We start from the raw sequence: 22,947 nt of genomic DNA, 5'->3' as shown, positions 1-22,947 counted from the left end.
CAGTGCGTTCAGACAGCGTTGCTGAAACACCAGCTTTATACCAAGTGTCTCCCGGGTCTCACGGAGCCTCGATTCTGTAGATTTCAGGAGCTAATTTGACAGCATAGTGACTTTGGGGAGAAAACCATTAGGATTTATTTATTTACTTTCCAGATTTTATTTATTTATTTTTAGAGAGAGACGAAGGGAGGGAGAAAGAGAGGGAGAGAACTATCAGAGTGTGGTTGCCTCTCACACGCCCCCTCCTGGGGACCTGGCCCACAACCCAGACATCGGCCCGGACTGGGAATCGAACCGGGGACCCTTTGGTTCACAGGCTGGTGCTTGATTCACTGAGCCACACCAGCAAGGGCTGGTATTTATTTTTTTATTCTTGAGAGAGTGTTAGATGATTTTACCTTTGCATGTTTACCCATGTGGAGTTAAGTTTCAGTAAATTGGGGTTTTTTTAGTGCGATAGTGAACAAAATAGAACAAACTGAGTCAGCTGGAGGGAAAACGGCCCCGGCGAGCACGTGTCGGGTTGCGTTGCAGGTGTGTGCGCCCGGCCCGGCCCTCCGGCGGCCCCCAGCCTGGTCAGGCTCCCCTCCCGCAGCTCGCCAAAGGCTGGACGAGGAAGCCAGCCCAGCCCGGCCCCACCAAGGTGAGTCCGTGTGCGCAGGAAGGCCGGGGCTTGGCCCCGGTGGGACGGGCCCCGGGGTAAAACGCACGGCAGCACCTCGGGTCCTGAGGCGGTGGCCAGGGGCTGGGGGTGACCGCAGCACCCCATGGTGGCTCTACGAGGTCCCACTGGGGCAGGCAGTGTCCCCTGTGCGACACGGTGGGAGGTCGTTGTGAGCCACGGTCCATCCAGTCACACAGGCCACCCAGACTCCCAGGAGGCCACTGGGCCTGCCACCAAACAGGTGCCTGTCTCCAGGCCCCTCCTGCGGCCTCAGATGCCACCCACTGGGCGGGGCGAGCTCCCTTGGCCCACCGCCACCCCCAGTGAACTTCTGAAAGTCACACGGCCCTGGGCTGGGGAAGCTCTGTCCACTCCGTGGTTTCGAAGAGCCGGATCCTTAATCCCAAGTACCTCCTGGCTCCCTGCTGCCTTGTGACTTCCCACCACCCTGATAAATCATAACCGGAGTTCGCTCTGGTACGTAGTATCTCCACCGTGGGCTCTGATGTATCCACAGGAATCCTTGACTGTCGGACTCATTCAACGATTTTATCTCCCTGGGTCTGAAAGTGGAGGGGGCGGGGCTCCCAAGAGGAGGCCGCCACTCCTGACAGGCGGCCTTCATCCCCGAACGCAGGACTAGAGCAGGAGCAGCTTTATTTCCGAGAGCCAGAAACGGGGTGGGGGGGTGGGCTGACCCAAACAGGCATCAGTCAGTGAAAGGGTCAACCCGCTTCGGCACCTTCGCATGGTGGACGGCCACCCCACAGGCAGAAGGGATGAGCCCCCGGCACACCCCGCATCGTGATGAACTGTGAAGCAGTGACACCAAGTGAGAGAAGCCAGACAGGAAGGGGTAGATGCCCTGATGTCATTCACATGAAATTCCCGAAAACACACACTCATTAATAGTGACAGAAAGCAGGCCTGCGGTTACAGGGGAGGGAGCTGGGAGGGTGGGCGGGGGGGTGACAAGGAGTCTCTTTGGGATGATGGATCATTTCATTATCTCGCTGCTTCTGATGGCTCCATGGGTGTGGACATGTGTCGAAACGGACCAAACAGCACATTTTAAATACGTGCAATTAATCACGTTGAGCGCCCCTCAGGACAGCTGTTTCAGAACGAGAGGGGGAGAAGAGGGGGGAAGGGAGGGCGGGGGGCACGAGGCACAGGCTCTCGCCACCTCTGCCCTCATCGGTCACTAAGGCCAGGGCGCCCTGCAGAGGCCCTCCGGCTCGGGGCCCTGACCCCAGCCCTGGCCTCCGGGGCCCCCGAGCTCCTTCGCTGGGAGTCGTCCCGGGTTCCCGTCGAGGCCGTGTGCCCTGGGCGACGCCGTGTCTCCACAAGTCCTTTGCCACTCCCTTCGGCCTGGTCTGTGTGTCCTTGCTTGGCACTTGGCTCAGGAGTCCTGAACCTACTGATCCATGAATGAAACCAGTTTTTTATAATCCAAATAGAACTGAAGCCCTCTATTGCAGATTGGGCGGGGGGCGGGGTGGGGGGGTGGCGGGGAGATGCTGCTTCCGTCAGAATGTGGAGTTTAAGTAAATGACGACAGACTCCCTCCGGTGCACCGCCTCGGTTTCCACCCCTCACTCCCCCCCACCTCCCCTTCGGCTCCGGCAGACGCGCCAGCCAGGCCTCGTCCTTAAGGAATAACCCACACCTCTGAGACCCTCACGTCACGGCTGTTTGCTCTGACCCTGCAGGACAGCCCCAAGAGACCGCCGCCGGGTCCGAGCGTCGACATCAGCAGGCCCCTCCAAGCCCTGGACCCCCCGCGGCCCAGCTCGCCTCAGCGGGTGCTCCCGACCCTCCACCAGGCTGCCCGCGCGCCCGGGGTCCCCGCCAGGCCCCTGCCAGCCACCCCTGCTCCCAGGCAGGTCCAGGTAGGCCCTCGGCTGCCAGCGTGATGGGTGCAGTCCAAGTCCCGGCTCTGGGACCCGCTGATGCCTGCACTGGGCCGGGTCGCTTTCCTCGCGGGGCCGCCGGGAGCCCCTCAGATGCTCCGACGAGGTGGTCCCCCGCGTACATCTGTGCATGCAGTGCTGGGTGTGCAGGAACAACAGTGCAACCTTTGTTTGTTATTGTGAGGCGTGTCTCAGTCATCGGAGCAGAGAGGGTGCCCTCACAATCACCGTCCTACCCGTGACACTTTTGAGACACGCAGGGCCGCTGGGAACAGTTGGGCCTGGACGACAAAACGGGCGGTGGCTGTGGGAGCCGCGGTGGGAGCGCTTTCTCGCTGTCTGTCATTTGCCAAATGGTTTACAGAGAGTTCGCCACCTGTTCGGTCTCTCCACGGCAGATGCAGCACTGCACTGGACACTCTTGCGTGCCGTCTCGTTGCTGTGCTGGGTTGGGAGGAACTGTGTTCTGACCATGACCCGTGAACGTGACATTGTTTCACAGTAGGAAACGTGGGGCGGGGAGTACAGACAAGCAAATGAAAAGCACAAGCAGGTAACTGCTGGTAACTTTTCTCGATTATCCGCTACATTTTCTTCTGGTAATTTTGTATATATCTATAATTATGTGTATTTTAAAAACATCATTTAGATCATTTTATATGGACATGGCTTTGTATACTCCTTTTTTGCCTTAAAATCATTCACATTTACCACAGGACTAATAATTCTTTTTTTAAATTCTTTTTAAAAAAATTCTTTTTCTTGTTATCCTGTCCTGGCTGGTTTTATTTATTTATTTTTAGAGAGGGAAGGGAGGGAGAAAGAGAGAGAGAGAAACATAAATGTGCGGTTGCTGGGGGCCATGGCCTACAACCCAGGCATGTGCCCTGACTGGGAATCGAACCTGCGATGCTTTGGTTCACAGCCCATGCTCAATCCACTGAGCTATGCCAGCGAGGGCAATAAAATCTTTTTTTAAAATATTATCCTAACAGCACTGCACGTGCATACAGAATATGTTTTAAATACTTGACAATCAGTGGGTACGTTTGGGTAGCTCTAAGTTTTGCTATAGTAAGTTAGAGCTCTGATACGAAGGCCCAGAGAGATAAATTTTGGACTCCTTTACTCCCTGAGGAGAGACTCCTAAAAGTAAAAATACAGGGTTGAAGAGTGGTAGAACCACTTTAAATATTTTTTTCAGGACTTTTATATTCATTTTTGTCCCGGTATTACAGAGCAGCCGTCTCCCTGTGTCTCCCTGCAACTTTGTTGCTACGGAGCCTTTCGGAGCTTTGCCAACGTCACGTACAGAACACGACGTCCCCTCGGTCAGTGAAACGGGGCGTTGAAGTTTCCAACCACAAATGTGTCTCCTTTCAATCCCTCCGCTTTTCCTCCTGTGCTCTGAAGCCCCTTGTTGGTGACAACCCACGGTTGCGTGGGGTGTCTTCCGGGGCAACGGGCCCTCTGACCTCTGTGTAATGTCGCTCTTGACCTCCGGTGCTGTCCTCTGTTCTAAAACCGGCTTCATCTCACGTTACCGCAACTACTTGACATTTGATTAGCGTTTGCAAGGTACGGCTTTTTTCATCTTTTTTTACTTCTAACCCGCCTGCGTCCTTTTCTGTGAAACGAGTTCCTCGGCGACAGCACGCAGTTGGGTTGTGCCTCCATCCCTCCGCCGTCGGCTCGTCGGCAGTGCAGGCCGCTTACCCGTGACGCAGTTCCTGGTGTGTGCGCGTGGACGCCTGCCGTTTCATCCGTGTGTTTGCTCCTTCTCTCTCCTGTTGTGCTGCTGTTCCCGGAGTTCCTGGGGGTTAGCTGAGCGTTTTCCAGTGGTCCGTGCTGATGCATCTGCAGGGCTTTTGAGTGTGGCTGTTCTGCCGCTCACCTGCCGGTAGAGCGAGGTCAGGTGTGCCTGCTCGGGATGTCTCTCGTGCATCGGGTCACTTTCGTCCGGGACTTTTGCCTGGACACACCAGGCTTTCCTTGGGTTTTCTGTTCATCTGGTGCCATTGGCATTTTCAGACTCTTCCAGAGCCCAGGTCAGGATCTAAAAAAGGCAAAAATCGATCAATCAATCAATCAATCATTATTGGGTAGTTCCTTGAAGTCCACTTACTTCTCATACACTTTCAGAGGCTCCTTCTGTTGCCTTACGGGTTTTCTCTAGACTCCCATAATTAGCGGGAGACACGGGGTGAGATGTGCTTCTTCCGTCTCCTCCAGATCTCATTTCTTTCTGTATTTCTTCGATTCCTGGTACCCTTGAACCTCTTGTTATATTTCTGTTCCCAATGATTTGCTGGTAAATTGGCTGTCAAAAAAAAAAAAGGCGCCCCGACCTGCAGGTGATTTCTCGGCTGTACAAACCCCCGACAGGGCCGACGTCAAGGTGGTGACGTGCCGTCACTGACCCAGACAGAGAATCAGCCGCGGGGGGGTGCCGCTGGCTGCCCCCGGGCACAGCCGCTGCCCGCTCCGTCTGCTCTGCGAAGTGTCCGTGCCCCCCCCCCCCGGGGCCAGGTCTTTCTGGGTGAGAGGTCCGGTTGCCTTCCCGGCGTGGGAGAGCCTGTGTTCTCAGTGGGCTGGGAGCGCCTGCCCCTTCCCAGGAGTTCACTGTGCGCATGCGCCCTCCTCCGTTTATCTCTCAGTTTTCTTCATGATGCTTTTTTGGTGAAGGAGGAATTCCAGTTTTTGAAGAGTCTGTTTATCTTTCCTCTCGTGAATTCTCCCTTTCCCTCTGCGCTCGCAGAGCCCCCCGCCGCTCCGGGATCGGGGCCCACCAGCAACCTCTGTCTCTGTCGTTGGCCGTCGGCCACTGTCCGTCCTTGGTTTCTCCAGCCCTTGGCGGGAGGCGGGGGCGCGGCACACACTCTTCCGGGCCAGGGACTGACCTGAGACTCCGATGACAGGTGTGAAGGCTTGGAAAACACACCGATAAAACTCCGTGTTTTGCAGGCGAGTCTCAGATAGCCACGGAGCGGTGCGGCCCTTCCCTGTGAGTTTCCCTATCCTGGCTGGGCGTGAGCTCTGCAGTCCCCGGGGACCCAGGGGACTGGGCACGAGGACCCAGGTGGCAGAGGGACAGGTCAGCATCCTCTGCACGGCACAAGCCCCTTTGGAAGCACCAGGGCACCGTTCTGCACCTACTGCTGCCGGGTGGGGAGCCCCCCCGACTCCGGAGAGAAGAGGAAGGGGTGGAAGGAAAAAGGAGAAGCCCAGGGTCTTTGAGAGACTTGCTGGAGGTGGTTCAGTGTTTCCGGCTGCCGTTCTCCGATGACAGCACCCGAAAAAGCCAGTTTCACTCTATGACCATGTGTACGATAAAAAGAATCACACGCGTTAAGGGGAGAAAAGGCAGGTGCGTGCCTGGCCTGTGTCTGAGCAGGGCGCCGAAAGGGCCTGCTTGGGAGGGGCCGCCCCAGGCCCCCCAAGGCCTGGGGAGGGGGGGTGCCGGGGAGCGGTTCCCACGGAGCGAAGGGATCGCTGCTGCGCTTAACTTCAGGCGCCGTGTGTGAAGTCAGTGACTCGGCTCCCGGGAGGGAAGGGGCCCCGCGGAGGAGTCCCATCCGGCACGGAGTGGTGTGTTTTTCTCTCCCGCATGCGGGGTCCTTTAGGGCCTCCCCAGACCTTCTGAGGAGCAGCTGACCTCCGTGGCCCGAGCGGGCCGGAGAAGGGAGGAGGAGCCATCGTCACACTAAGGACAGATGTCCGGAGAGGGGACAGTGTCCCGCAGAGTCGGGCCTGAGAGGCCGAGAGGGCCTGGCGGAGAGGGAGTCCGGGGGTGGGCGAGGGGCTTGGGGGGAGGGGGGAGGGGTTGGGCAGCAGCCCAGACACGGAGCCACCTGGGGAAGCAGGAAGGTTCAGGCGTGGACGGGTGTCCCTACCGTCACACAGGACAGGCTCTCAGATACCAAACTTGAACTTAAAAGTAAATGAGACCCTCAAAAGACTAGAAGATACGAGGGCACGCAGGTGACATTCTTTTTTATTTAATTGATTGATATTGGAAGGGGGAGGGGGGCCTGGATGTGCCGTTCCGCCTGGAGATGCCTTCATTGGTCGGTGCCTGCCCGCGCCCTGACCTCGGCGGCTCAGGACGGTGCTCCAACCCACGGGGCCACCGGCCAGGGTCAGGCGATGTTCCTAACTGTCAATCAACCACCGGTCTGCACAACGTCACTCCTGGAGGAAAACCGGGAAGGCACAGGGATACACCCTTTTGGGGGTTTTGTTAGACTTCTAGAACCTCTTCAACTGGAATCCTCTACGCAGTTTCTTCTGAGTAATTGGCTTAATTGACTTCAGGGGTAAACAAACACGTGTCCTGCGGCCCAATCTGCGATGGGTTTCTCTGCTCGCAGAAAATTGTGTCCGGAGGAGGCTGTGCCAAGAAGTCACAGATCGAAAAGTCATTTTCTGCCACCGGGTGGCACGGCACCAGAAGGAGGGTGAGAGGCACCCTCCGTGCAGGAGCGGGCCGCCCCCCCCCCGGCACTCCACTCACATGCATTCTTTCCCAGGCGGCCGGGGAAGGGGCACCGGGGCCGTACGTGCAGCCGGGCGGAGGGAGTTAGCTGCAGGCGGCCCTGATTGCTGGGAGCCCTCGGTTTCCCGGGGAAGGTGAGGAAGCGGCTTTTCCTGCAGACAATGTTATCGGGGGCCCAGAGCCCCGAGCGAATGAGCGAACGGCTGAGGTTGTTTTCCCAGTCGGATTAGCGTCTGGGCGAGAACAATAGGAAGCGAGAAAACACAGCCCCACTCGTCGGGCAGGCTGATGTTTGCCAGACCCACGTGCTTTCCGGCAAGGGCCGGCAGACCCTGAGAACGCTGCCGGCCCGGCTTCTGGCCCCAGTGTCTGCACCGCAGAGGTTTCTGGGGGCCGGCGATGGCAGGGCTCGTTGCTATTGTTATTCTTCTAACCGAATGGTGTATCATTGTGCTCCTGTATATGTGTGTGTGGGGAGGGGGAAGGGGATTGATGGGGGCTTTGTTTTGTTGGAGAAGGAGCTTCTAGAGTTGTTATAAAAGAGCAAGCATGTCTCGGGCACCAGCGATATGGCCGGCTCTGCTGGGCCCTTAGAGTGCCTCTGACCCTCTCAACGAGGAGCCTAGCAGGCAAACACCACCGTCGTACCTCGGCGGGAGCAAGGCACAGTGGGGCCCGGCAGCCGGCGCAGCCCCCAGGGGTGGGAGAGCTGGGACGCAGAGCTGCATTCTCTCCAAAGCCTTCACATGGGTGCACTCGAGGGCCGCCAGGTCAGAGGGAGGGAGGCAGACAGTGCAGAGAGGACAGCGGTGACTCATACAACCGAGACCGCCGATGGCCTGGGCGACCTTTCCTCCGTCCCACCCCTCTTGCCACCACCGAGGACAAGGGGGGAGAGGGGAGGGCGGGGAGCTCAGTCTGAAACAAGGGTCCTGCATCTCTCTTTCCTTCTGCCCCAGTCGCCCTTGTCCCTGTGGGTCTTTCTTGGAGCCAGCCCCCGTTCGGAAGCGGTGGGGGCTTGCCTTTGGGAGGCTCTGCCTTTTCTGTGGAAGCGCGGATCTTCTGTGCAGTTCCGTGTTCCTGACGCACACAGCGTCGCTGCCAGCCACACTTGCTCCGTGTCTGAAGGGCCTGTGACACACCAGCGTGTGCGTAAAGCACGCCTGGCTGATCTTGTGGGTTCTTCCGACTGAAGGCTGTAGAACACTCAGACTTTGCCTGAGCGGCCATGGGGTGCGGGGGGGGGGGGGGGTGTCTATTTCAAGAAGGTTCCAATGCCCCTCCCTCCACAGACCCACGCGGGGCGCTGACCAATGAACACCGGCTGTTCCTGGTGAGTGACAGCTACTCATTCGTCGGTGCTCTGTCGGGATATAAACGTCAGCAAAACAAACTGGTTCGGACCCGGATTTCAGAGCCGTCTGGGGGGTGGCTGGCCCGCTCCGAGGTGGAGCCGGCCTGGTTTCCGAAGCCCCCAGCAGAAGGCATTCTGCGTTTGAGTGAATGGGGGCCTGTCCCCTCCTGACCTGTGTGGGTGTCTGACATGTAAACCAGCCACTCACGGAGCCCGGCCACCGGATGGCTCAGCTCCGTGCTCATCAGAAGTGCCAGGGTATAATGAGGAAAGGGAACCCATTTCTCGGGACGGGCTCCCACGGAAGGGAGGTGAGCTGTGGGAGCATGGATCCTTGGAAAAGCCCTCCCGGCCGCACCCAACCCGGAGCTCCTCACACAGGAAGAGCTGGGTCGTGTCCCCCGCGCCTGTTCCCCGCTCTCCGGGGCTCCCCCTCGCTCCCGGGGGCCTCCGAGCCCGCCTCCTCCCGCAGGTCCGCTCGCTCACCGGCCGCCTGGCCTGGAGGCGGCCGTGCCGCCGTCTCGGGGGCAGAGGCTGAGAGTTTCACACCTGGCGCGCACACCTGAGTCCCGCCCCTCGAATGCAGCAGACGAGGAGGGAGTGTGCTGAGCTGATGTGAATTTTAAACATGAAAACACAAGCTCTGTCCCAGCGCCAGTTAGTCCCCATTCCCCACGCGGCCACTGCCTGTACGGAGTCACCTCCCCCGGTAAACCTCAGAGCGGCTGCCAAGGGCTGGGACTCCTGCTAAGCTCTCCCCGCCACCTGAGGACTTCCGGAGACTTGAACCCAAGTGTCTTTGCTTTCGTATCCTACACAGATTATTCACGTGACAGACCTGGGGAAAGTCACTTCAGGGGAAGGCATTCGTGTGGGTGCGGTATTCCAAGGGGCGTGTGATTCCCACTCCTTTCGGCGGCTAGAAACGCGCAAACTGTACGTGAAAACAGAAGCCTGGCGTCTCACCTTTGTACTTGGTAATAGATGAGGTGTACCTGTCATTAAAAACCCCAACAGTGCATTCAGAAACCGGTCCCCTCCCCCCTGTGACCAGGCTCCCTTCCCGGAAGCGACCGTTGTTGCTAAGCTTTGAAACGCACAGCCTGGGACACGGCAGAAAGTCTCAGCCCCACCCGCTTCTCTCTGCAGAGCGAGAGATGATGGATGGAAAACATGAACATTTTCAGACGCTTAAAGTGAGAAGGAAGAAGTTCAGTGAAGCCTGGGGCTTACCGCCCGTGTCCGGCGGCCACCGGCCTGCTGTCCCTCTTGTTTCCCTGGGGTCCGTGTTTTTCAGTGAAAATGGCTGTTTCATGTCGGTTGCATGGACATCTTCCTCCCTCTTTCCCCTGCTGCGTGGGGTTCCAGTAGAGACAGTCTTATGGGCGCTCCCTGGCAGGTAACTAACCGTTTCCGTGTTGCTGCTTTTAAGATTCTCTCTCGACCTTTAACCTGTGGCGTTTTAGTTGCGATGGGTCTTGGAGGGGGTCTCTTTCGGTTCATCGTGTTCGGGACCCTCTGTGTTTCCTGGACTTGTATGTCTGTTTCCTTCACCAGATTAGGGAAGTTTTCTGTCATTTTTTTCAACCAATTTTCCAATTTCTTTCTCTTCTTCCAGCAGCCCCATGATGCGAATGGTGGTACGCCTGAAGTTGTGCCAGAGGTTCTTAACCCAGCCTCATTTTTTGGATTCCTTTTTCTTTCTGCCGTTCTGATTGGGCGTTTTTTCTACTTCCTTACCTTCCAAACTGCTGACTTGATTCCGCTTCATCTGCTCTACTGTGGACGCCCTGTGGTGTATTCTTCGGGTCAGTTATTGCCGTCTTCATTCATGGCTGTTTCTTTTGTGTTTTTTATTTCCATGTTTGTTTCCTATTTCTCTGTTGAAGTTCTCACTGAGTTCATCTGCTCTTCCCCCGAGTTCCCTGAGCATCCTCGTAAGGAGTGCTTTGAGCTGTTCATCTAGTAGCTTCCTTGTCTCTGTTTCGTTTAGTTCTTTTTCTGGCATTTTACTCTGTCCTTTCATTTGGGCCGTGTTTCTTTGTATCCTTGTTCTGGCAGCTTCCCTGTGTTTGTCTCCAGGTATCAGGTAGCGTTGCTATGTCTCCCAGGCGTGGTGGGTGGCCTAACCCAGTAGGTGTCCTGCAGGCCCCAGTGGCGCAGCCTCCCCCTCACCCAAGCTGGGTACTCGAGGTGCACCCACCATGTGGGCTGTGTACACCCTCCCACTGTAGTTGAGCCCTGGTTGCTGTTAGCACGTCACTGGGAGGGACTGACCCCGTGCTGACTGGCTGTGAGGATGGGCAGAGACCACCGCGGAGGAGCCGCTGCTCAGGGGCCACCCCTACGGAGCAGGGCTTCCTTCCGCAGGGCTCTGGCGCTCAAGGAGGCTGCCCCTTGGGTGTGTCCCTCGTGGAGATGGCTGGGTGTGGTGCCCTGGTGTGGCCTGAAGCCGGCCACCAGCCGCCCTGGCTCTGGGGCATCCTGGGCAGTGCCTGCCCTGGGGCCACCCGGTATGAGCTACAGAGCCACCTGCAGATGACTGCTACTTAGGCTGCGCTTGGGGGTGCCTGGGAAAGGCCAAGCTGTGAACCCAGGCCGGCTACAGCTCGTGCCAGGCCCGGGACCCCTTAGTGAGAGATACAGGGCGCGCCAAGGCCAGATGCTGCTTGAGGTTCGTGCATCTTGAGCAGCTTTAGGGAAGTCTTTAGCATGAGCCAGACATTCTTTAGCATGTTTGTATGAAAAGCCACTAGAAACAGCCTGGGTGGGCCCAGAAGTGGGGTGGGGTGGGGTCTCGGGGAACCGGCAGGGCAAGGCAAGAGAGTGGGCCAGGTCGACGGAGACTCAGACACGGCACCGCCTGCCTGCCCCTGGGGGCGGGGGGCTCAGCAAAAGAACAGTGGCCTGTGCCAGCACTTCTCTCTGGAAGAGAGAGCTGCCCGCCAGCTCTCACTCTGATTTTGGATGATTCAGTTCCTCTCTGCATGTCCCTGGCTTGTTCTGAGCCGCTTCCCAGTGCTGGAGCTCAAAGCAGGCAAGTCCAAGTAACTCCATACAAGGGCCCTTTAAGAGGAGCACCTGGGCCCTGGCTGGTGTGGCTCAGCAGATTGAGCACCAGCCTACAAACTAAAGGGTCACCGGTTCAGTTCCCAGCCAGTGCCCATGCCTCGGTTGAGGGCCAAGTCCCAGCAGGGGGCATATCAGAGGCAACCACACATTGATGCTTTTCTCCCTCCCTTCCCCTCTCTCTAAAAATAAAATAAATAACTTTTTTAAAGAGAACTACCTGGGACTCTAGAAGCCCTTCATCCCCCTCAGCCTCCGTCCCAGCTGGTTGTACAGGCAGCAGCTACGGGGACTTCGCTCCCCGGTCCTGGCGCCCTGGGCTGGGGGGCCTAGTGTGGGGCTGGGACCTCTGGCCCCTCGGGACAGGGCGGGGACCCCCACGGCCGAGGCACGCATCCTCCCTGATTGTCACCCGGCACGCGTGCGTCCGGGCCAGCCCCTCGGTGCCCCCACCGCTCCTCCCGGTCCCAGCGTGGCCACGTCGGGATGGCTACAATCCCAGCAGCTCCCTTCGGAGGGACGTCAGGCGGTCCCCACCGACGGCGGCTCTGCTCTGCAGTTCCGTAGTAGCTTCCACGTGCACGTGGTTGTGGGAGGAGGCCAGCGCCGCATTCCCCTGCGCGGGGCCCCTTGACCGCAAGCCTCCCCGACCCCTTGCAATGGCGCGGAGTCTGTTCAGCCTGCCGGCGGGCACTGCCATCTGAGCTTCAGGTCCTGAGGGGCCGTTTGCGGTCACAGGTTTATGTTCCTGCCCGGATCTGCCCCGGCACCGAGACCCCTCCTGGCAGCGTCCCGGCGCTGGGCAGGAGTCCCCACCCAGTCCTGCCTGCGGTGCCGTGCCGCATGGAGCCCAGCTTCCCAGGGGACAGGCCGGGAGGGAAAGGGTCTCCACTGACGGGCTGTCGTCGACCTCTGACCCCTGCCTCCCACACCTGAAAAGGGTATGGAGGCCAGAGCCCAGGTGTCCCTCATTCGGCAAATGCCTGCGTTCTCAGACCACCCCTCGCCTCTCCGGGCGCTTCTGTCCCCGCCGTACCGGCCCGGGAACGTCTCGCTACCGTGGACCTCTCGGATGCTTTCAAGAAACATTGGAAGTGTGTTTTACCCGACAGGTTCTGTGGTTTTAGAGAGACAGTAGGTCCCACCAACCCCGTCTGCCAGGTGGCGAAGCGGAAGGCCCGCCTCCTGACCGGGGCTGTCCCGTGCTGTGGAATCGCGCGAGGTTCACAGCACACGCCTCCCGCCGTGGAGCCGTGGCTCCCACAGCTGTGCGCCCCGAGTCTGCACCAGAAGGACGTTGTGCTCACCGAGGTGCCCCCCTTCACCAGCTCTCCTGTCCTCCCCCAGCTGGCCGGGGTCCTTCTGCCGCGCTTCCTCCCGGGAGGGCCCTGGGGACGTCCCGTCCTGGGTTTTCCCAAGCTCGAAGACATTTGGCTGTCGCTCTATTTCCTCAGAGGCGGTTTGGACAGTGAGAACTGAGGGACCACACTGTCCTCCCCCAGCACTCGTACCCACGTGCCTCCTCGCTCTGCTCCCGAGAAAGCTGCAGCCGGCTTTCCTCCCACTCCGGGGATCTGGGGACGGACGTGTTTGGGTGTGGGTGACGCTCACCACTCCCCGTCCTCAAGGTCCACTGGCTTCCCTGGGCTGCACCTTCATGGTGGGGGGGTCTGACTCATCTCCCCCAGGGAAACACCCGCCCTCTCGACCCCCGGATTTGACTCCTTGCACATTACACCTGAGTATTGTTTTCTGCCTTTACTATTTGCTCAGATTCCGCATGTGATGCCATTTATGCATGTGTTGTATCACTTTTCTCTCGATCGGTCGTTTACTGTCTGCCCCCCACCCCGACCTTGAACCCCGTCAAGCGGGACCCCACAGCCCTGCCTGGGTTTGGTACCACTAGCTTGGTCGTAAGATTGTGTCGCTGCTTTCTTTCCTTCTTCCCCTTTTCTCCTCGCTGCTGCCAGCTCCCTTCTGATTTTCCGACGTATATGCTTTCTCTGGGTGGGGTCTTAGTTTGCCTTTTTATCGTGGCCCCTCACTTCCTTTTCCTTGCAATGGTTTTGTTTAAAGGAGCAGCGTTCTTCCCAGGGAACGAGCTGCAGGACAATTAAAGGCACGGCCAGGCCAGTGCTCGGGGCCAGCTCCACGTGGCCCGCCTCACGGAGGACACTGGACAGGCGGCTTTGAGGGATGGTGGTGGGCTGGCCCCCGTGCTCTCGCGCGGGCTGACCCAGGGCCCTCTCCGAGGCTGCAGGCCTGCACAGATGTCCGGCCCGTGTCTGCGTGGCTAGCTGCGTGCTCAGCCCCGACGCTGCATGTTCTCGCTGGTGTCCCCTCCTGTTCCAGCCTGGGCAGACCGCTTCCCTCTGTCCTCTGCCGGCGGGGTCTCTCCTCACCCTGGCCTGCCGGGGACTCTGCGTCCTTTCCACATACACTTGGGGCTCTACATTTTCCTCAGAGGTGGAGTTTCGCTCCTTTCTGTGCCTTTTCCTGACTGTTTTCAGCTAGTTTTAGACAGAAGGTGCCGGAGACACCTTGCAGCTGGGTGTAAACTGGGGTGCTCTGTTAAGAGAGCAGTTTTGTCGAGAGCCCCACTTGTCCTGAACAGACAGCACAGAGGGTCTGAGGCATCCCCCCACCCCCACCCCTCGGGGCGAGTTTCCTCCGGGGGTGCATTCCTCGTGGGGCCGGAGGCGGGCTGCCCCCCGGGGACCGCGCAGCTGCATCGGGATCCCTGTGACATCCTCCTGGGATGGCACCCTGTGGTCCCGGGGAGACCACTCTGCACGAGCAGGATGCATTCACTCTTGCTTCTCGTGCGGAAGGAGCTACTGGTTGAGAATTCTTCGTGCTGATGGGCAGGGCAAAGGGCTGTGTCCGTGTCTGGAATGTCGTCTTCAGTCCTCTGTAAAACCGGCAACACGTGCTTGCCGCCAGAACGTGAGCTGGTCGTGGAGAACCGGAGCAACTCTGCAGTGCGTCTCGGTTTCCCTCCGGCACCTAGGGGCTGAAAAGGGGGAGGAGCGGGGGTCCGGATTCCTCATTTTCTTGTTTAAAATGAAACGAGGGAGTATTCACTGAGTGTGAGCAGCCTGGCCGGGGGCGTGTCCCGGCTCCCTGCAGGGGATGCCCTGTGGCCGGGCCAGGCCGGGCCCCTGGGAGCCCCCAGGCTGGGTGTTGCAAGGCCCGCGTGAGAAGCCAACCCTGAGAGGGAGTGTGGGAGTCCTGCCCCTTCCTCTGAGGCCAGGGGCTCCCTGGGCCCCCGTCACCACGCCTGACAGCTGACCAGTGCGGATAGACCCGCTGTCACGGACTCCACTGTCCCCTTGGGCCATTTTGTCCCCGTGAGTCCTGCTAGGAAGCAAGTCCCCCACCCCAGCTGCCTCCTGAGCATTAGTCGGTGTCCAATTCCGTCAAAACCGTGTCCTGGGCACAGCAGGAGGGCGGGGACCGGTACCTTTGCTGACCCCCAGGTGTGAAGTCAGAACTCTCCATCGATGTCTCAATAGCTTGGCCTGTCGTCACCGTAGTGACCATATAATTTACCCTCCCACCCAGCCAGGACACAGCTGGGAGCATGGGATTAATAATTAAGCAGAGCCATAAACTTAAATTGGGAACAGCCCAGGCAAACCAGAATGAATGGCCAACCTAATTATCTCCTAAGTTTCTGTGATAAATCCAAGTATATTGTGATCCATTATAACCAGTGACTCACTTTTTCTCCAGTATTGCAATAAAAACCTGACTTTATCTTTAGATAGTTACTCATACTTAGCAGCAAAGCTAGTGTCGTTCCGTAATGAATTATTTAACCCTCGGAGTCTTTCAATTTTATGGGCGCATGCATTCGTTTTTACACTGCACGCTAATATCTTGCTCGCGGTTCCCGGCCCTCGTGGGAAACGGAGCTTGGTTTATTGCCGCAGTTTATTACGCGGAGCTGGTTGGCAGGGTCACGGCGCCTTCAGAGGGTAGATTACTCCATCGGTAACAGTGCAGGACCCGTGCGCCACGCCCGACGCCGCGTGCCCGGCCCTGCGCGGAGAGCTTTGCTTGGGCGCGGATATCGGCAGGTGACGTCTCACGTCGTCCTCGCGTCAACCCCGGGAGGAAGGTGCTGTCACTGTCCTCTCTCTGCGGCTTAGAGAAGTGAGAGGGTGCACCTGTGCCTCGGGCCGCATGCAGAGCGCGCCGCCCCGCAGCCAGCCCGCCGTCAGGGCTCGCTCCGCGGGCCTGCGTCCCCGCGGAGGGATGCGCTCAGGTTCCTAGTCCGCAGCCGGTTCCTGTTTCCTTCAGTGAGAGCCTCCGCAGAAACGCCCCTTCCCCGTCTGTCCCCTTCCGGTCCCCATCTGCCGGCTGCTGTCATGTGGCGTGCTTCCCACCCGGCCGTGCCCACAAGCTCCGGGGGGTGGCTGCCTCCCTCTCTGTACAAGGACACGCTAAATGGCGGTTGTCCTGCTGCGTGCTTTCGCGTGAGCTCCGGCCGCCGAGGAACTGTCGCTTTGGTGGGATGAGTCCTGCCGGGCACTCATCGGCTCTCGTGTTCTCAACGCGCCTGCGCGCTCCTGGGGGCGTGGGATGCTGCGTGCTGGGACCGGGAGTTATTCTAGATCGCCCCCCAGGGGGCTGTCCTGTCTCCCTGGGGCTTCTAGCACCATTCCCTGGGGACGGTCTGGGCTTTCCCGGCACTGCCAGCACCGGGTTCCCAGCCCGGCCCCGGGGAACCCCCCTGTGTGAGTGGCCAGGATTGGTGGGAGGGGGTCCCAACAAACATGAGTGACTTGTCATTTCACTGTCCTACTCTTGCTGCTGGTTTTCTCCTATTTCTATTAGGCACTTTAAAATGTGTGGCGTGAAGGAAGGCTGGTGTGATTGACCGTTATCTGTGTTCTGGGGGCTTCCTAGGAACTAGTAGTCTAACAGGGCTACGTCCGAGAGAGGCCTGTGGTCTCCCATTTTACAGAGGGAGAAGTTGAGGTTCAGTGACAGCAAGGGGGACCTTCCGGGTAACAAAGCGTCGGTCTCCGGCGAGAACCCGACTGGACTCCTGCTGGCTCCCTCGCTGGTCCCCGGCCCGTGTCCCATGTCTCCGTCAGTGTCCTCAGAGAGCCACCGCCGTCCCTCGACCTGGGGGTCCTGGCCGTCATCTCTTGGCATCACTTTCCAGACGAGTCTGTCAGTGTTTGATCAGACACTTCGAGCGCATTTTGGAGGTGCAGCTTGTGCGTATTTCACGGGCGCCTGCACCGACCTCTGGCGCACCGACCTCACCCAGACGGGTGGCGGCCACCCTCTTCAGCCAATCCATCCACAGGTGAACAGGTTCCGTCGTGTGACTCTGGAAAACCGGAAGATGTGAATGGGATGTTGAGAAAGTTGGTCACCGCCTTCTCCTTGTTGTAGGCCTTCACAAGTTGGAAAGACACCCAGGGACACAGGCAGGTTTCTAGCCCCTGGGGACACCGGCCCCGAAACGCCAGCCTCAGCCGTCTGCCCAGGCCTGCGGGCAGCAGGGCCCTGCAGCCCCGCCCCTGGGTGCGTGGGACCACCTGGTGCAATGGGTGACTCGAGTGCTGGCGAGACCTTGGCGGGGAGACCCCCGAGGCTCCACCTGTGCGATGAGAACATGTGTTCAGGAAGTGCACCCAGAAAAGGGGACCTGGGCCACACGGCCACTTACCTACCGTGCTCCACCCCCCACTTTAAGGGGGACACCCGTGGCCCCAGAGGCCAGTGTCTTGTCTCAGTTCACAGCAGTGGGTGCTCACCCAGCATCTCGTGGTTCGTTGCAGGGAACTCGGAAGCCGAACCCTCCCCAGAAGCCGCTGCCTGCAGACCCTCTGAGCAAGGGGGCCCGGCTCAGCCACGCCTCCGCCAGGACCCCGGGGCAGCCGGAGTCCGGGCTCTGCCTGGCCCCCCTCAGGTCGGTGAGACACAGACACCCCTCCTCCTCCTCCTCTTCCTCCCCCGAGCCGTGTGGGGCCGCTGCGTGAAGCTGGGCTTTCGGATCATGGCAGGATGGGGGGCGGTGGTCTGGGCCCGGGTTCCTGCACCCCCACACCTGGGGGCCGCTGCGAGCCTGTGATCCCAGATGCGACCACATCGCCCTTAGCGATGGCCCCAGCGTGTCCAGGAGAAGTAGGCAGTGGTGGTGGCTGCTGAGATGGGCCACCAAGGGATGCAGTACCGTGAGGGCAATCCCATACTTCCAGAACAATTATGGTCCTTGGCAGGTGCTGTCCCCTGCCCCCCGGCCCTAGCAGTGCGGTGGGGTTGGAGGGACAGTGAAAGCTGAGGGGCTGGCGACGGGGAGTCAGGCGGGCGAAGCCACGAGGCGGGCCGAGACCCGGTGCACGTGGGAGCTTCTCGGGACAACAGGTGGAGGGACCACCATACAGACCCTCTGCAGCCGTGCTCGCCCCCGCCCCTGTCCCCCAGAGGACGGGAAGGCCTCGTCCTGCACCCCGACTTACTGGGGGAGGCGCACCGGTGGGGCCCTGAAGCCAGCCTGCCCCGGTTTTCAAGGGCCAGTTTCCAGGAACTGGGCAAGCGGGGCGCTGAGCCCAGCCTCCGCCGAGAACTGTGTTGGGCGCGTCCGGTGGCACGAGTTGTGTTTGAAACGAGATGCCGTGCGTGCACACACACCCTCTTCCGCTCTCGACCACGTTTTACCGCCACCTGCGTGCTGGGGTCACCTGCACCTGTTGTCTCCGCGTGGTGGCCACCGCCCAGCTCGTCCCAGTTCAGGAACGTGGCGTCGGTAGCCCGGTCTGTGCCCTTGGGGACAGGAGGGTGCGGCGGACCAGGCCCCCACCCCCGTCCGCCCAGTGCACAGGCGGGTCACACCGTCCCCCGTCTCGCATGCCAACCCCCTGCAGGCAGCCAAAGATGGGGGTACCTGGGTTCGGTGCTTCAGTGTCTCTGCGGGGGGGGTGCCTGTCGGTGACCTCACGACAGCTGTGGGGGGCAACGCCTGGCCCGGGAAAGCATTCTCTGCCTCATCAGTCGCAGAGAGGAGGCCGGGCGGAGGGTCAGGACGGCGCTCTGACGCCCTCCCCCCGGCCGGGGGAACGCAGACGGGTCACCAGTCCAGTGGGCGAGCATCCGGGTGCTCTCACTGCGGTCCGGTCCGTACGCGGGCCATAAAGTCCCCTTCCTCGTTCAGAAGAACCGCCACCTTCTCCTTCGGCCTCTACAGACTGAAAACCCACTTTGCGTGGGCATGCCCCGGGGACAGCCCTCCGGCGGTGGCCGCCCACCTCGGCCGCTGCTGACTCAGTGCTCGCCTGGGTGTCCCTGTCCTGGGAGGAGGAGGACACTGCACAGTGCCTCTGGGGTGGGGGGGTCCCACATGCCCGGCTCCCCTCCCCACAGGCACACTCTGGCCGGTAAAGACGAGATAGGCTGTGAGTGCAGATCCACTCTGGATTGTGAAGATTAAGTGCCCCCCCAAATACCAACTATCAATAACTCCTTAAGGTGCTAAATGACAGCTGGGGCTCACTCCCCTCCTGCCCCTCTAGCGCCCACTTGTGGACGGGAGGGGCAGCTTCCCAGAGGGCACCTCTCCTGGTCTGAAGTCCCCAACTGCTGGGAAGCCTGGTCCCTTAGGGGGTCTGCAGCCCTGCTGAGGCCCAGAGCAGGCCCCAGGCCCCAGAGCAAAGGGCTGGTGTCCGATCCCAGACTCGCGTCCGAGCGCAGGCAGAGACCGCCCACCCAGGACGCCTGTGCCCACCCAGACGGCTTCCCTCGGAGGCCTCTGACTCTGGTTTCTTTTTCCTCCTGAGGCAGAACAGCTCCCAAACGGCCACACCCAGTGCCCAGGCCCGCCCACCCCGCCTATGCAAAGTGAGAAGCCAGCCGACACTTTTCCACGGTGAAGACAGAAGTTTGCACTACCTTTCAGCTCCGGGCGGAGTTCCCTTTTTGTACCAACTTTTAGAGTTTTCATGTCGACACCACCGCTACTTTAGGAACTCCGAGCTCCCGCCGCCAGCGCGGCGCTCCGTGAGCGTGCTCAGGTACCTGTAAATTATTAATTTATGCAGCTCGCCCGGCGCGGCACGGCGCGCCGTCTCGGGCGGTCCACCACCACGGGGTTTTCCGCGGAAGGAAGGCGTCTCGTGCTTGTACTAGCCGAGTGAACTTGAAATGCCACGCTTGACGGGACTCCGGACAGGAAGTGGCCTTCAGATCGAGGCTTTGTTGGCGAGCAGCCCCCGCACTGGCCGGGGCTGTGGTCGTGGGGCCGGACGCGGCTCCGGAGACCCCAGGTAGAACCTCGCATGATTTTCTGGAACCTGCCCCCTCAGGCCGGGGCGGGGGGCTGCAGGTCCAGGCCGTGCTGGGCCCACCGGGGACTCCGCCTCAAAGGTCCAGGAGGGCAGGGGAGGGTCCGGCTTCTGACCAGGGAGCTGTGGAGAGAAGCTGGGTTTCAGAGAGGAGTTGGGGGGTGTGGCCCCACCAGGTCGGAGACGGGAACACCAGGCCAGGCTAAGACTTGACCTTGAGCTCACCGGCCATGAGCCTCTTTGGACAGCAGGCCACGAGGTTGGCTTTACAGGAACACCAGCAACTCCTCCTGCCTGCGGCCGCCTTGGGGAGCCGCCCTCAGCACCTGATTCGGGTGGGAAAGGCGGGGTTTCCGCGAGGACCCTCTGCGAGCCCTGCGGCCCCATCCCCCTGCCCCCGCACTGTTGGGGGCTCGGCGAACCACCACCCCGTCCTCTCCCCTAGAGCACGGGGACTCCGTGTTCAGACAGACAGAGGCGGCTCTCCACGGGGCCGTAACTACGTGCAGATGTGACCCAGTGCCCAGACCTAGTGAATCATTGCTGTAGATAAAATCTCCCTTCGTTGCAAGGTTCAGCTTATTAAAAATTAGGCAGAAGCCCTAAGCTTGCAAAAACGACAGCCAAATGCAACGCCGCACTCCCTGGTGCCGGCTGCGCCTGCGTCTGCTTATTAGCATCCGTTGGCTGAAGAACTGTAAGTTACCAGTGAGTTCTTTGGGACAGGGGGTGGGGGGCACCCTGTTTCCAAGCCTGGCTGCAGGGATTTTTAAAAGATGTTTCGAGCACAGAGTCTGAATCTGTTAAACACTCGCCACCTACCCGTTGAGCACCGCGGAACGCGACGAGGAGATGAATGTCTCGATCCTCAACAGCCACGAAATGCGGTGTGGGGGCAGCGGCCCCTGCAACCGCTCGCTCTTCGGGCGCCCGGCTCGGGAGCCACGTCCACGAGGAGGCCGTGGAGACACCCACGTCTGGCGGCAGGGAAGGTGGGAAGTGCTTAGGCAGCGCAGACCGCCACTGTGCCTCTGCCCCCGCTTGGGCCGCGCCACCGGAAGGCGGCCGCCGACAGCGGTCCCATCGTGCGCTCTGCTGTGCGGTGAGGGCTCCGTCCGGGGTCCTTTTCCCTGGTCCCTCTCTGCCTTGACACACAAAGACAAAAGGTGCCGAGAATCCCGGTTTGCCTTCCTGAAAACAGGCCTGCGTTTCACTCTCTCCCGCTCCCCGCCGTCTCTAGGCAACACCATGTTCATGATCGTGGGTACCGAGTCCACGTCTCACACACACACACACACACACACACACACACGGGAAACCGGCGAGGCCCCATGCCGGCTCTCGTGGCGTCTGTTTATTATGCAATTATTTACTTCTTAAAAAATGCAAATCCGTGTTGGAGAACAGGACGGCTGAGGCGTCTGGACAGAATTACTGGGACTGCCGTTACATTTGCTGATCGTATTAAGGCCAAAACATACTGTTGAAAAGTTTACAGAATTTTCACGGTGCATCATGTGGGGCTTTGCGGACGCCCACAGCCTTGGCCGCGGCGTCGGAGCCCCTCCTCCCGCTGGGAGGCGGAGGCCGGGAACTCCGTGTGTGGGTCCTCAGCTCCGGTTCCCGCGCCGCCTCAGGGAACCGGGGACGGTCTGACGGCCGACGCAGCTAATGCTGTGACCCCCGAGTCTCGTTGTCACTGGCCACTGCAGGGGCGCAGCCGGTGGCCCTTCCTTGTCGCTGCAGTCCTGATCGCTTTTCTAGAGCCATGCACTGTATCCCTGGGTAAGAATGTATCTAACCCTCACGGCCCCTTCCCGTGCACAGGTGCCACTGTTAAAGGGACAGTGCTTCCCAGATGCAGTATGTAGCGACTGAGCAGACTTAGCAATAACTCCTCTTTTACTCTAACTTAGGAAAGGAAACAATAGCCAGGTTTTAGCGGGGGGGGCGGTATGCCTCCCTCTTTTTATATTCTCACAGACGATGGAAACGAAAACCAATACTCATCTTTCAACGCAGCCTGTTTTTCCCATTGTTTGAAGGTGTATAGACGTGCGTGATGGAGTTGATTTGCGTTTCCACGGCCACCGCCGAGAAAGCCGATGTGCAGGGACCCACAGTGGGCCCTGGGGGTCTCCGCTCCGCTCCCCCCGACTCACGGTAGCCGAGGTTACGTGCCCCCACTTTCCTGGTGAGGACGGGGCTAGCCTTCCGGGTGTGCTGTTCCCAGATTTATCTCCTCAGTGGTTTTGTAACAGTTTGTTTTCCTGACACGTGGAGTCAGATGTGTAGCAACCAAGAGAAACAATGTCTAACATTTTCCATTGTCGAGCAATGTGCACACGGAGGCCCGCCGCACTGCCCACTGTGAATTTTTCCAGCTCACACACGTGGGGTGACATCACAGAAACCACACGGGCCACAAGTTAAATGACATGAGAGCAACTACTCCTCACTGGCCTCGGGGGGGATGTTTTCATGCCTCCTCAGCTGGATGAGGCGTTCTCAGGCTGAAGGCAGAGACCACTGTTCTCCGGCAGATCAGCACCACGCAGCGGCGCTGCTCCGGGAGGAACGGCAAACGCTCCAGCCTGGGACAGAGAGTCGCTGGGAGCCGTGGCCCCCACGGTGCAGGCCAGCTCAGGGCTGGCCAGGTGGCGTGCCCACACATCCCTGCCGCCTCGCACCTGCTGTGTCCTGAGCCAAGGAGACCCGAGAGGCTGGGATGCCGGGGCTGCTGGGCGCGCTTTGTCCCGCAGCTTCTCACTCTGCAGCCCCGCCCCCTGAGACTCGTGTCCTCGGACACTTTGGCTACGGGGGGCTCCCCTGGGTGTTCTGGGACCAGGAGCCTGGGGCTGACTTAGAAAACCCTTCCTCACTGCCAAACACAGGTGACCCAGATACACATCACACTAACCCGCCCCAGCGGCTCCCGGTGCCAACGCCGACACCCAGGTGCGACTCTCAGGCTGCGGCTTTCACACACTGCAGCTGGCTGGTGGGGGCATGGCGGGGACCGCCTTTTCCCCTTCCCTCCGCCTCAGAGGCCGGCCCTCGGCTGCTGGCTCCTCCCCGCGACTCACGGGCAAGTCCCTCAACACACCTGGGGGCCCAGGTGGCCAAGGCTGACGCATCCATTTGCCTCC

The 22,947-nt window shown here is 59.8% G+C and overlaps 1 protein-coding gene across 1 annotated transcript in view; it reads left to right on the top strand.

Annotated features, from left to right (window-relative positions):
• ADAM12 (ADAM metallopeptidase domain 12) overlaps window positions 1-19,488 on the top strand; it is a 271,784-nt gene extending 252,296 nt beyond the window's left edge. Inside the window, exons 20-23 of the mRNA XM_045854355.1 lie at window positions 535-643; window positions 2,377-2,556; window positions 17,300-17,430; window positions 19,299-19,488. Coding sequence (XP_045710311.1) covers window positions 535-643; window positions 2,377-2,556; window positions 17,300-17,430; window positions 19,299-19,359 — 481 coding nt within the window. The 3' untranslated portion in view covers window positions 19,360-19,488. The remainder of the gene's footprint in view (window positions 1-534; window positions 644-2,376; window positions 2,557-17,299; window positions 17,431-19,298) is intronic.
• The last annotated feature ends 3,459 nt before the right edge of the window (window positions 19,489-22,947 follow it).

The sequence above is a fragment of the Phyllostomus hastatus genome, unplaced genomic scaffold, assembly GCF_019186645.2.
Source record: "Phyllostomus hastatus isolate PE091 unplaced genomic scaffold, TTU_PhHast_1.1 phas_scaffold_1066, whole genome shotgun sequence".
Lineage (NCBI taxonomy): Eukaryota > Metazoa > Chordata > Mammalia > Chiroptera > Phyllostomidae > Phyllostomus > Phyllostomus hastatus.
This window is presented reverse-complemented; position numbering and strand designations above follow the sequence as displayed.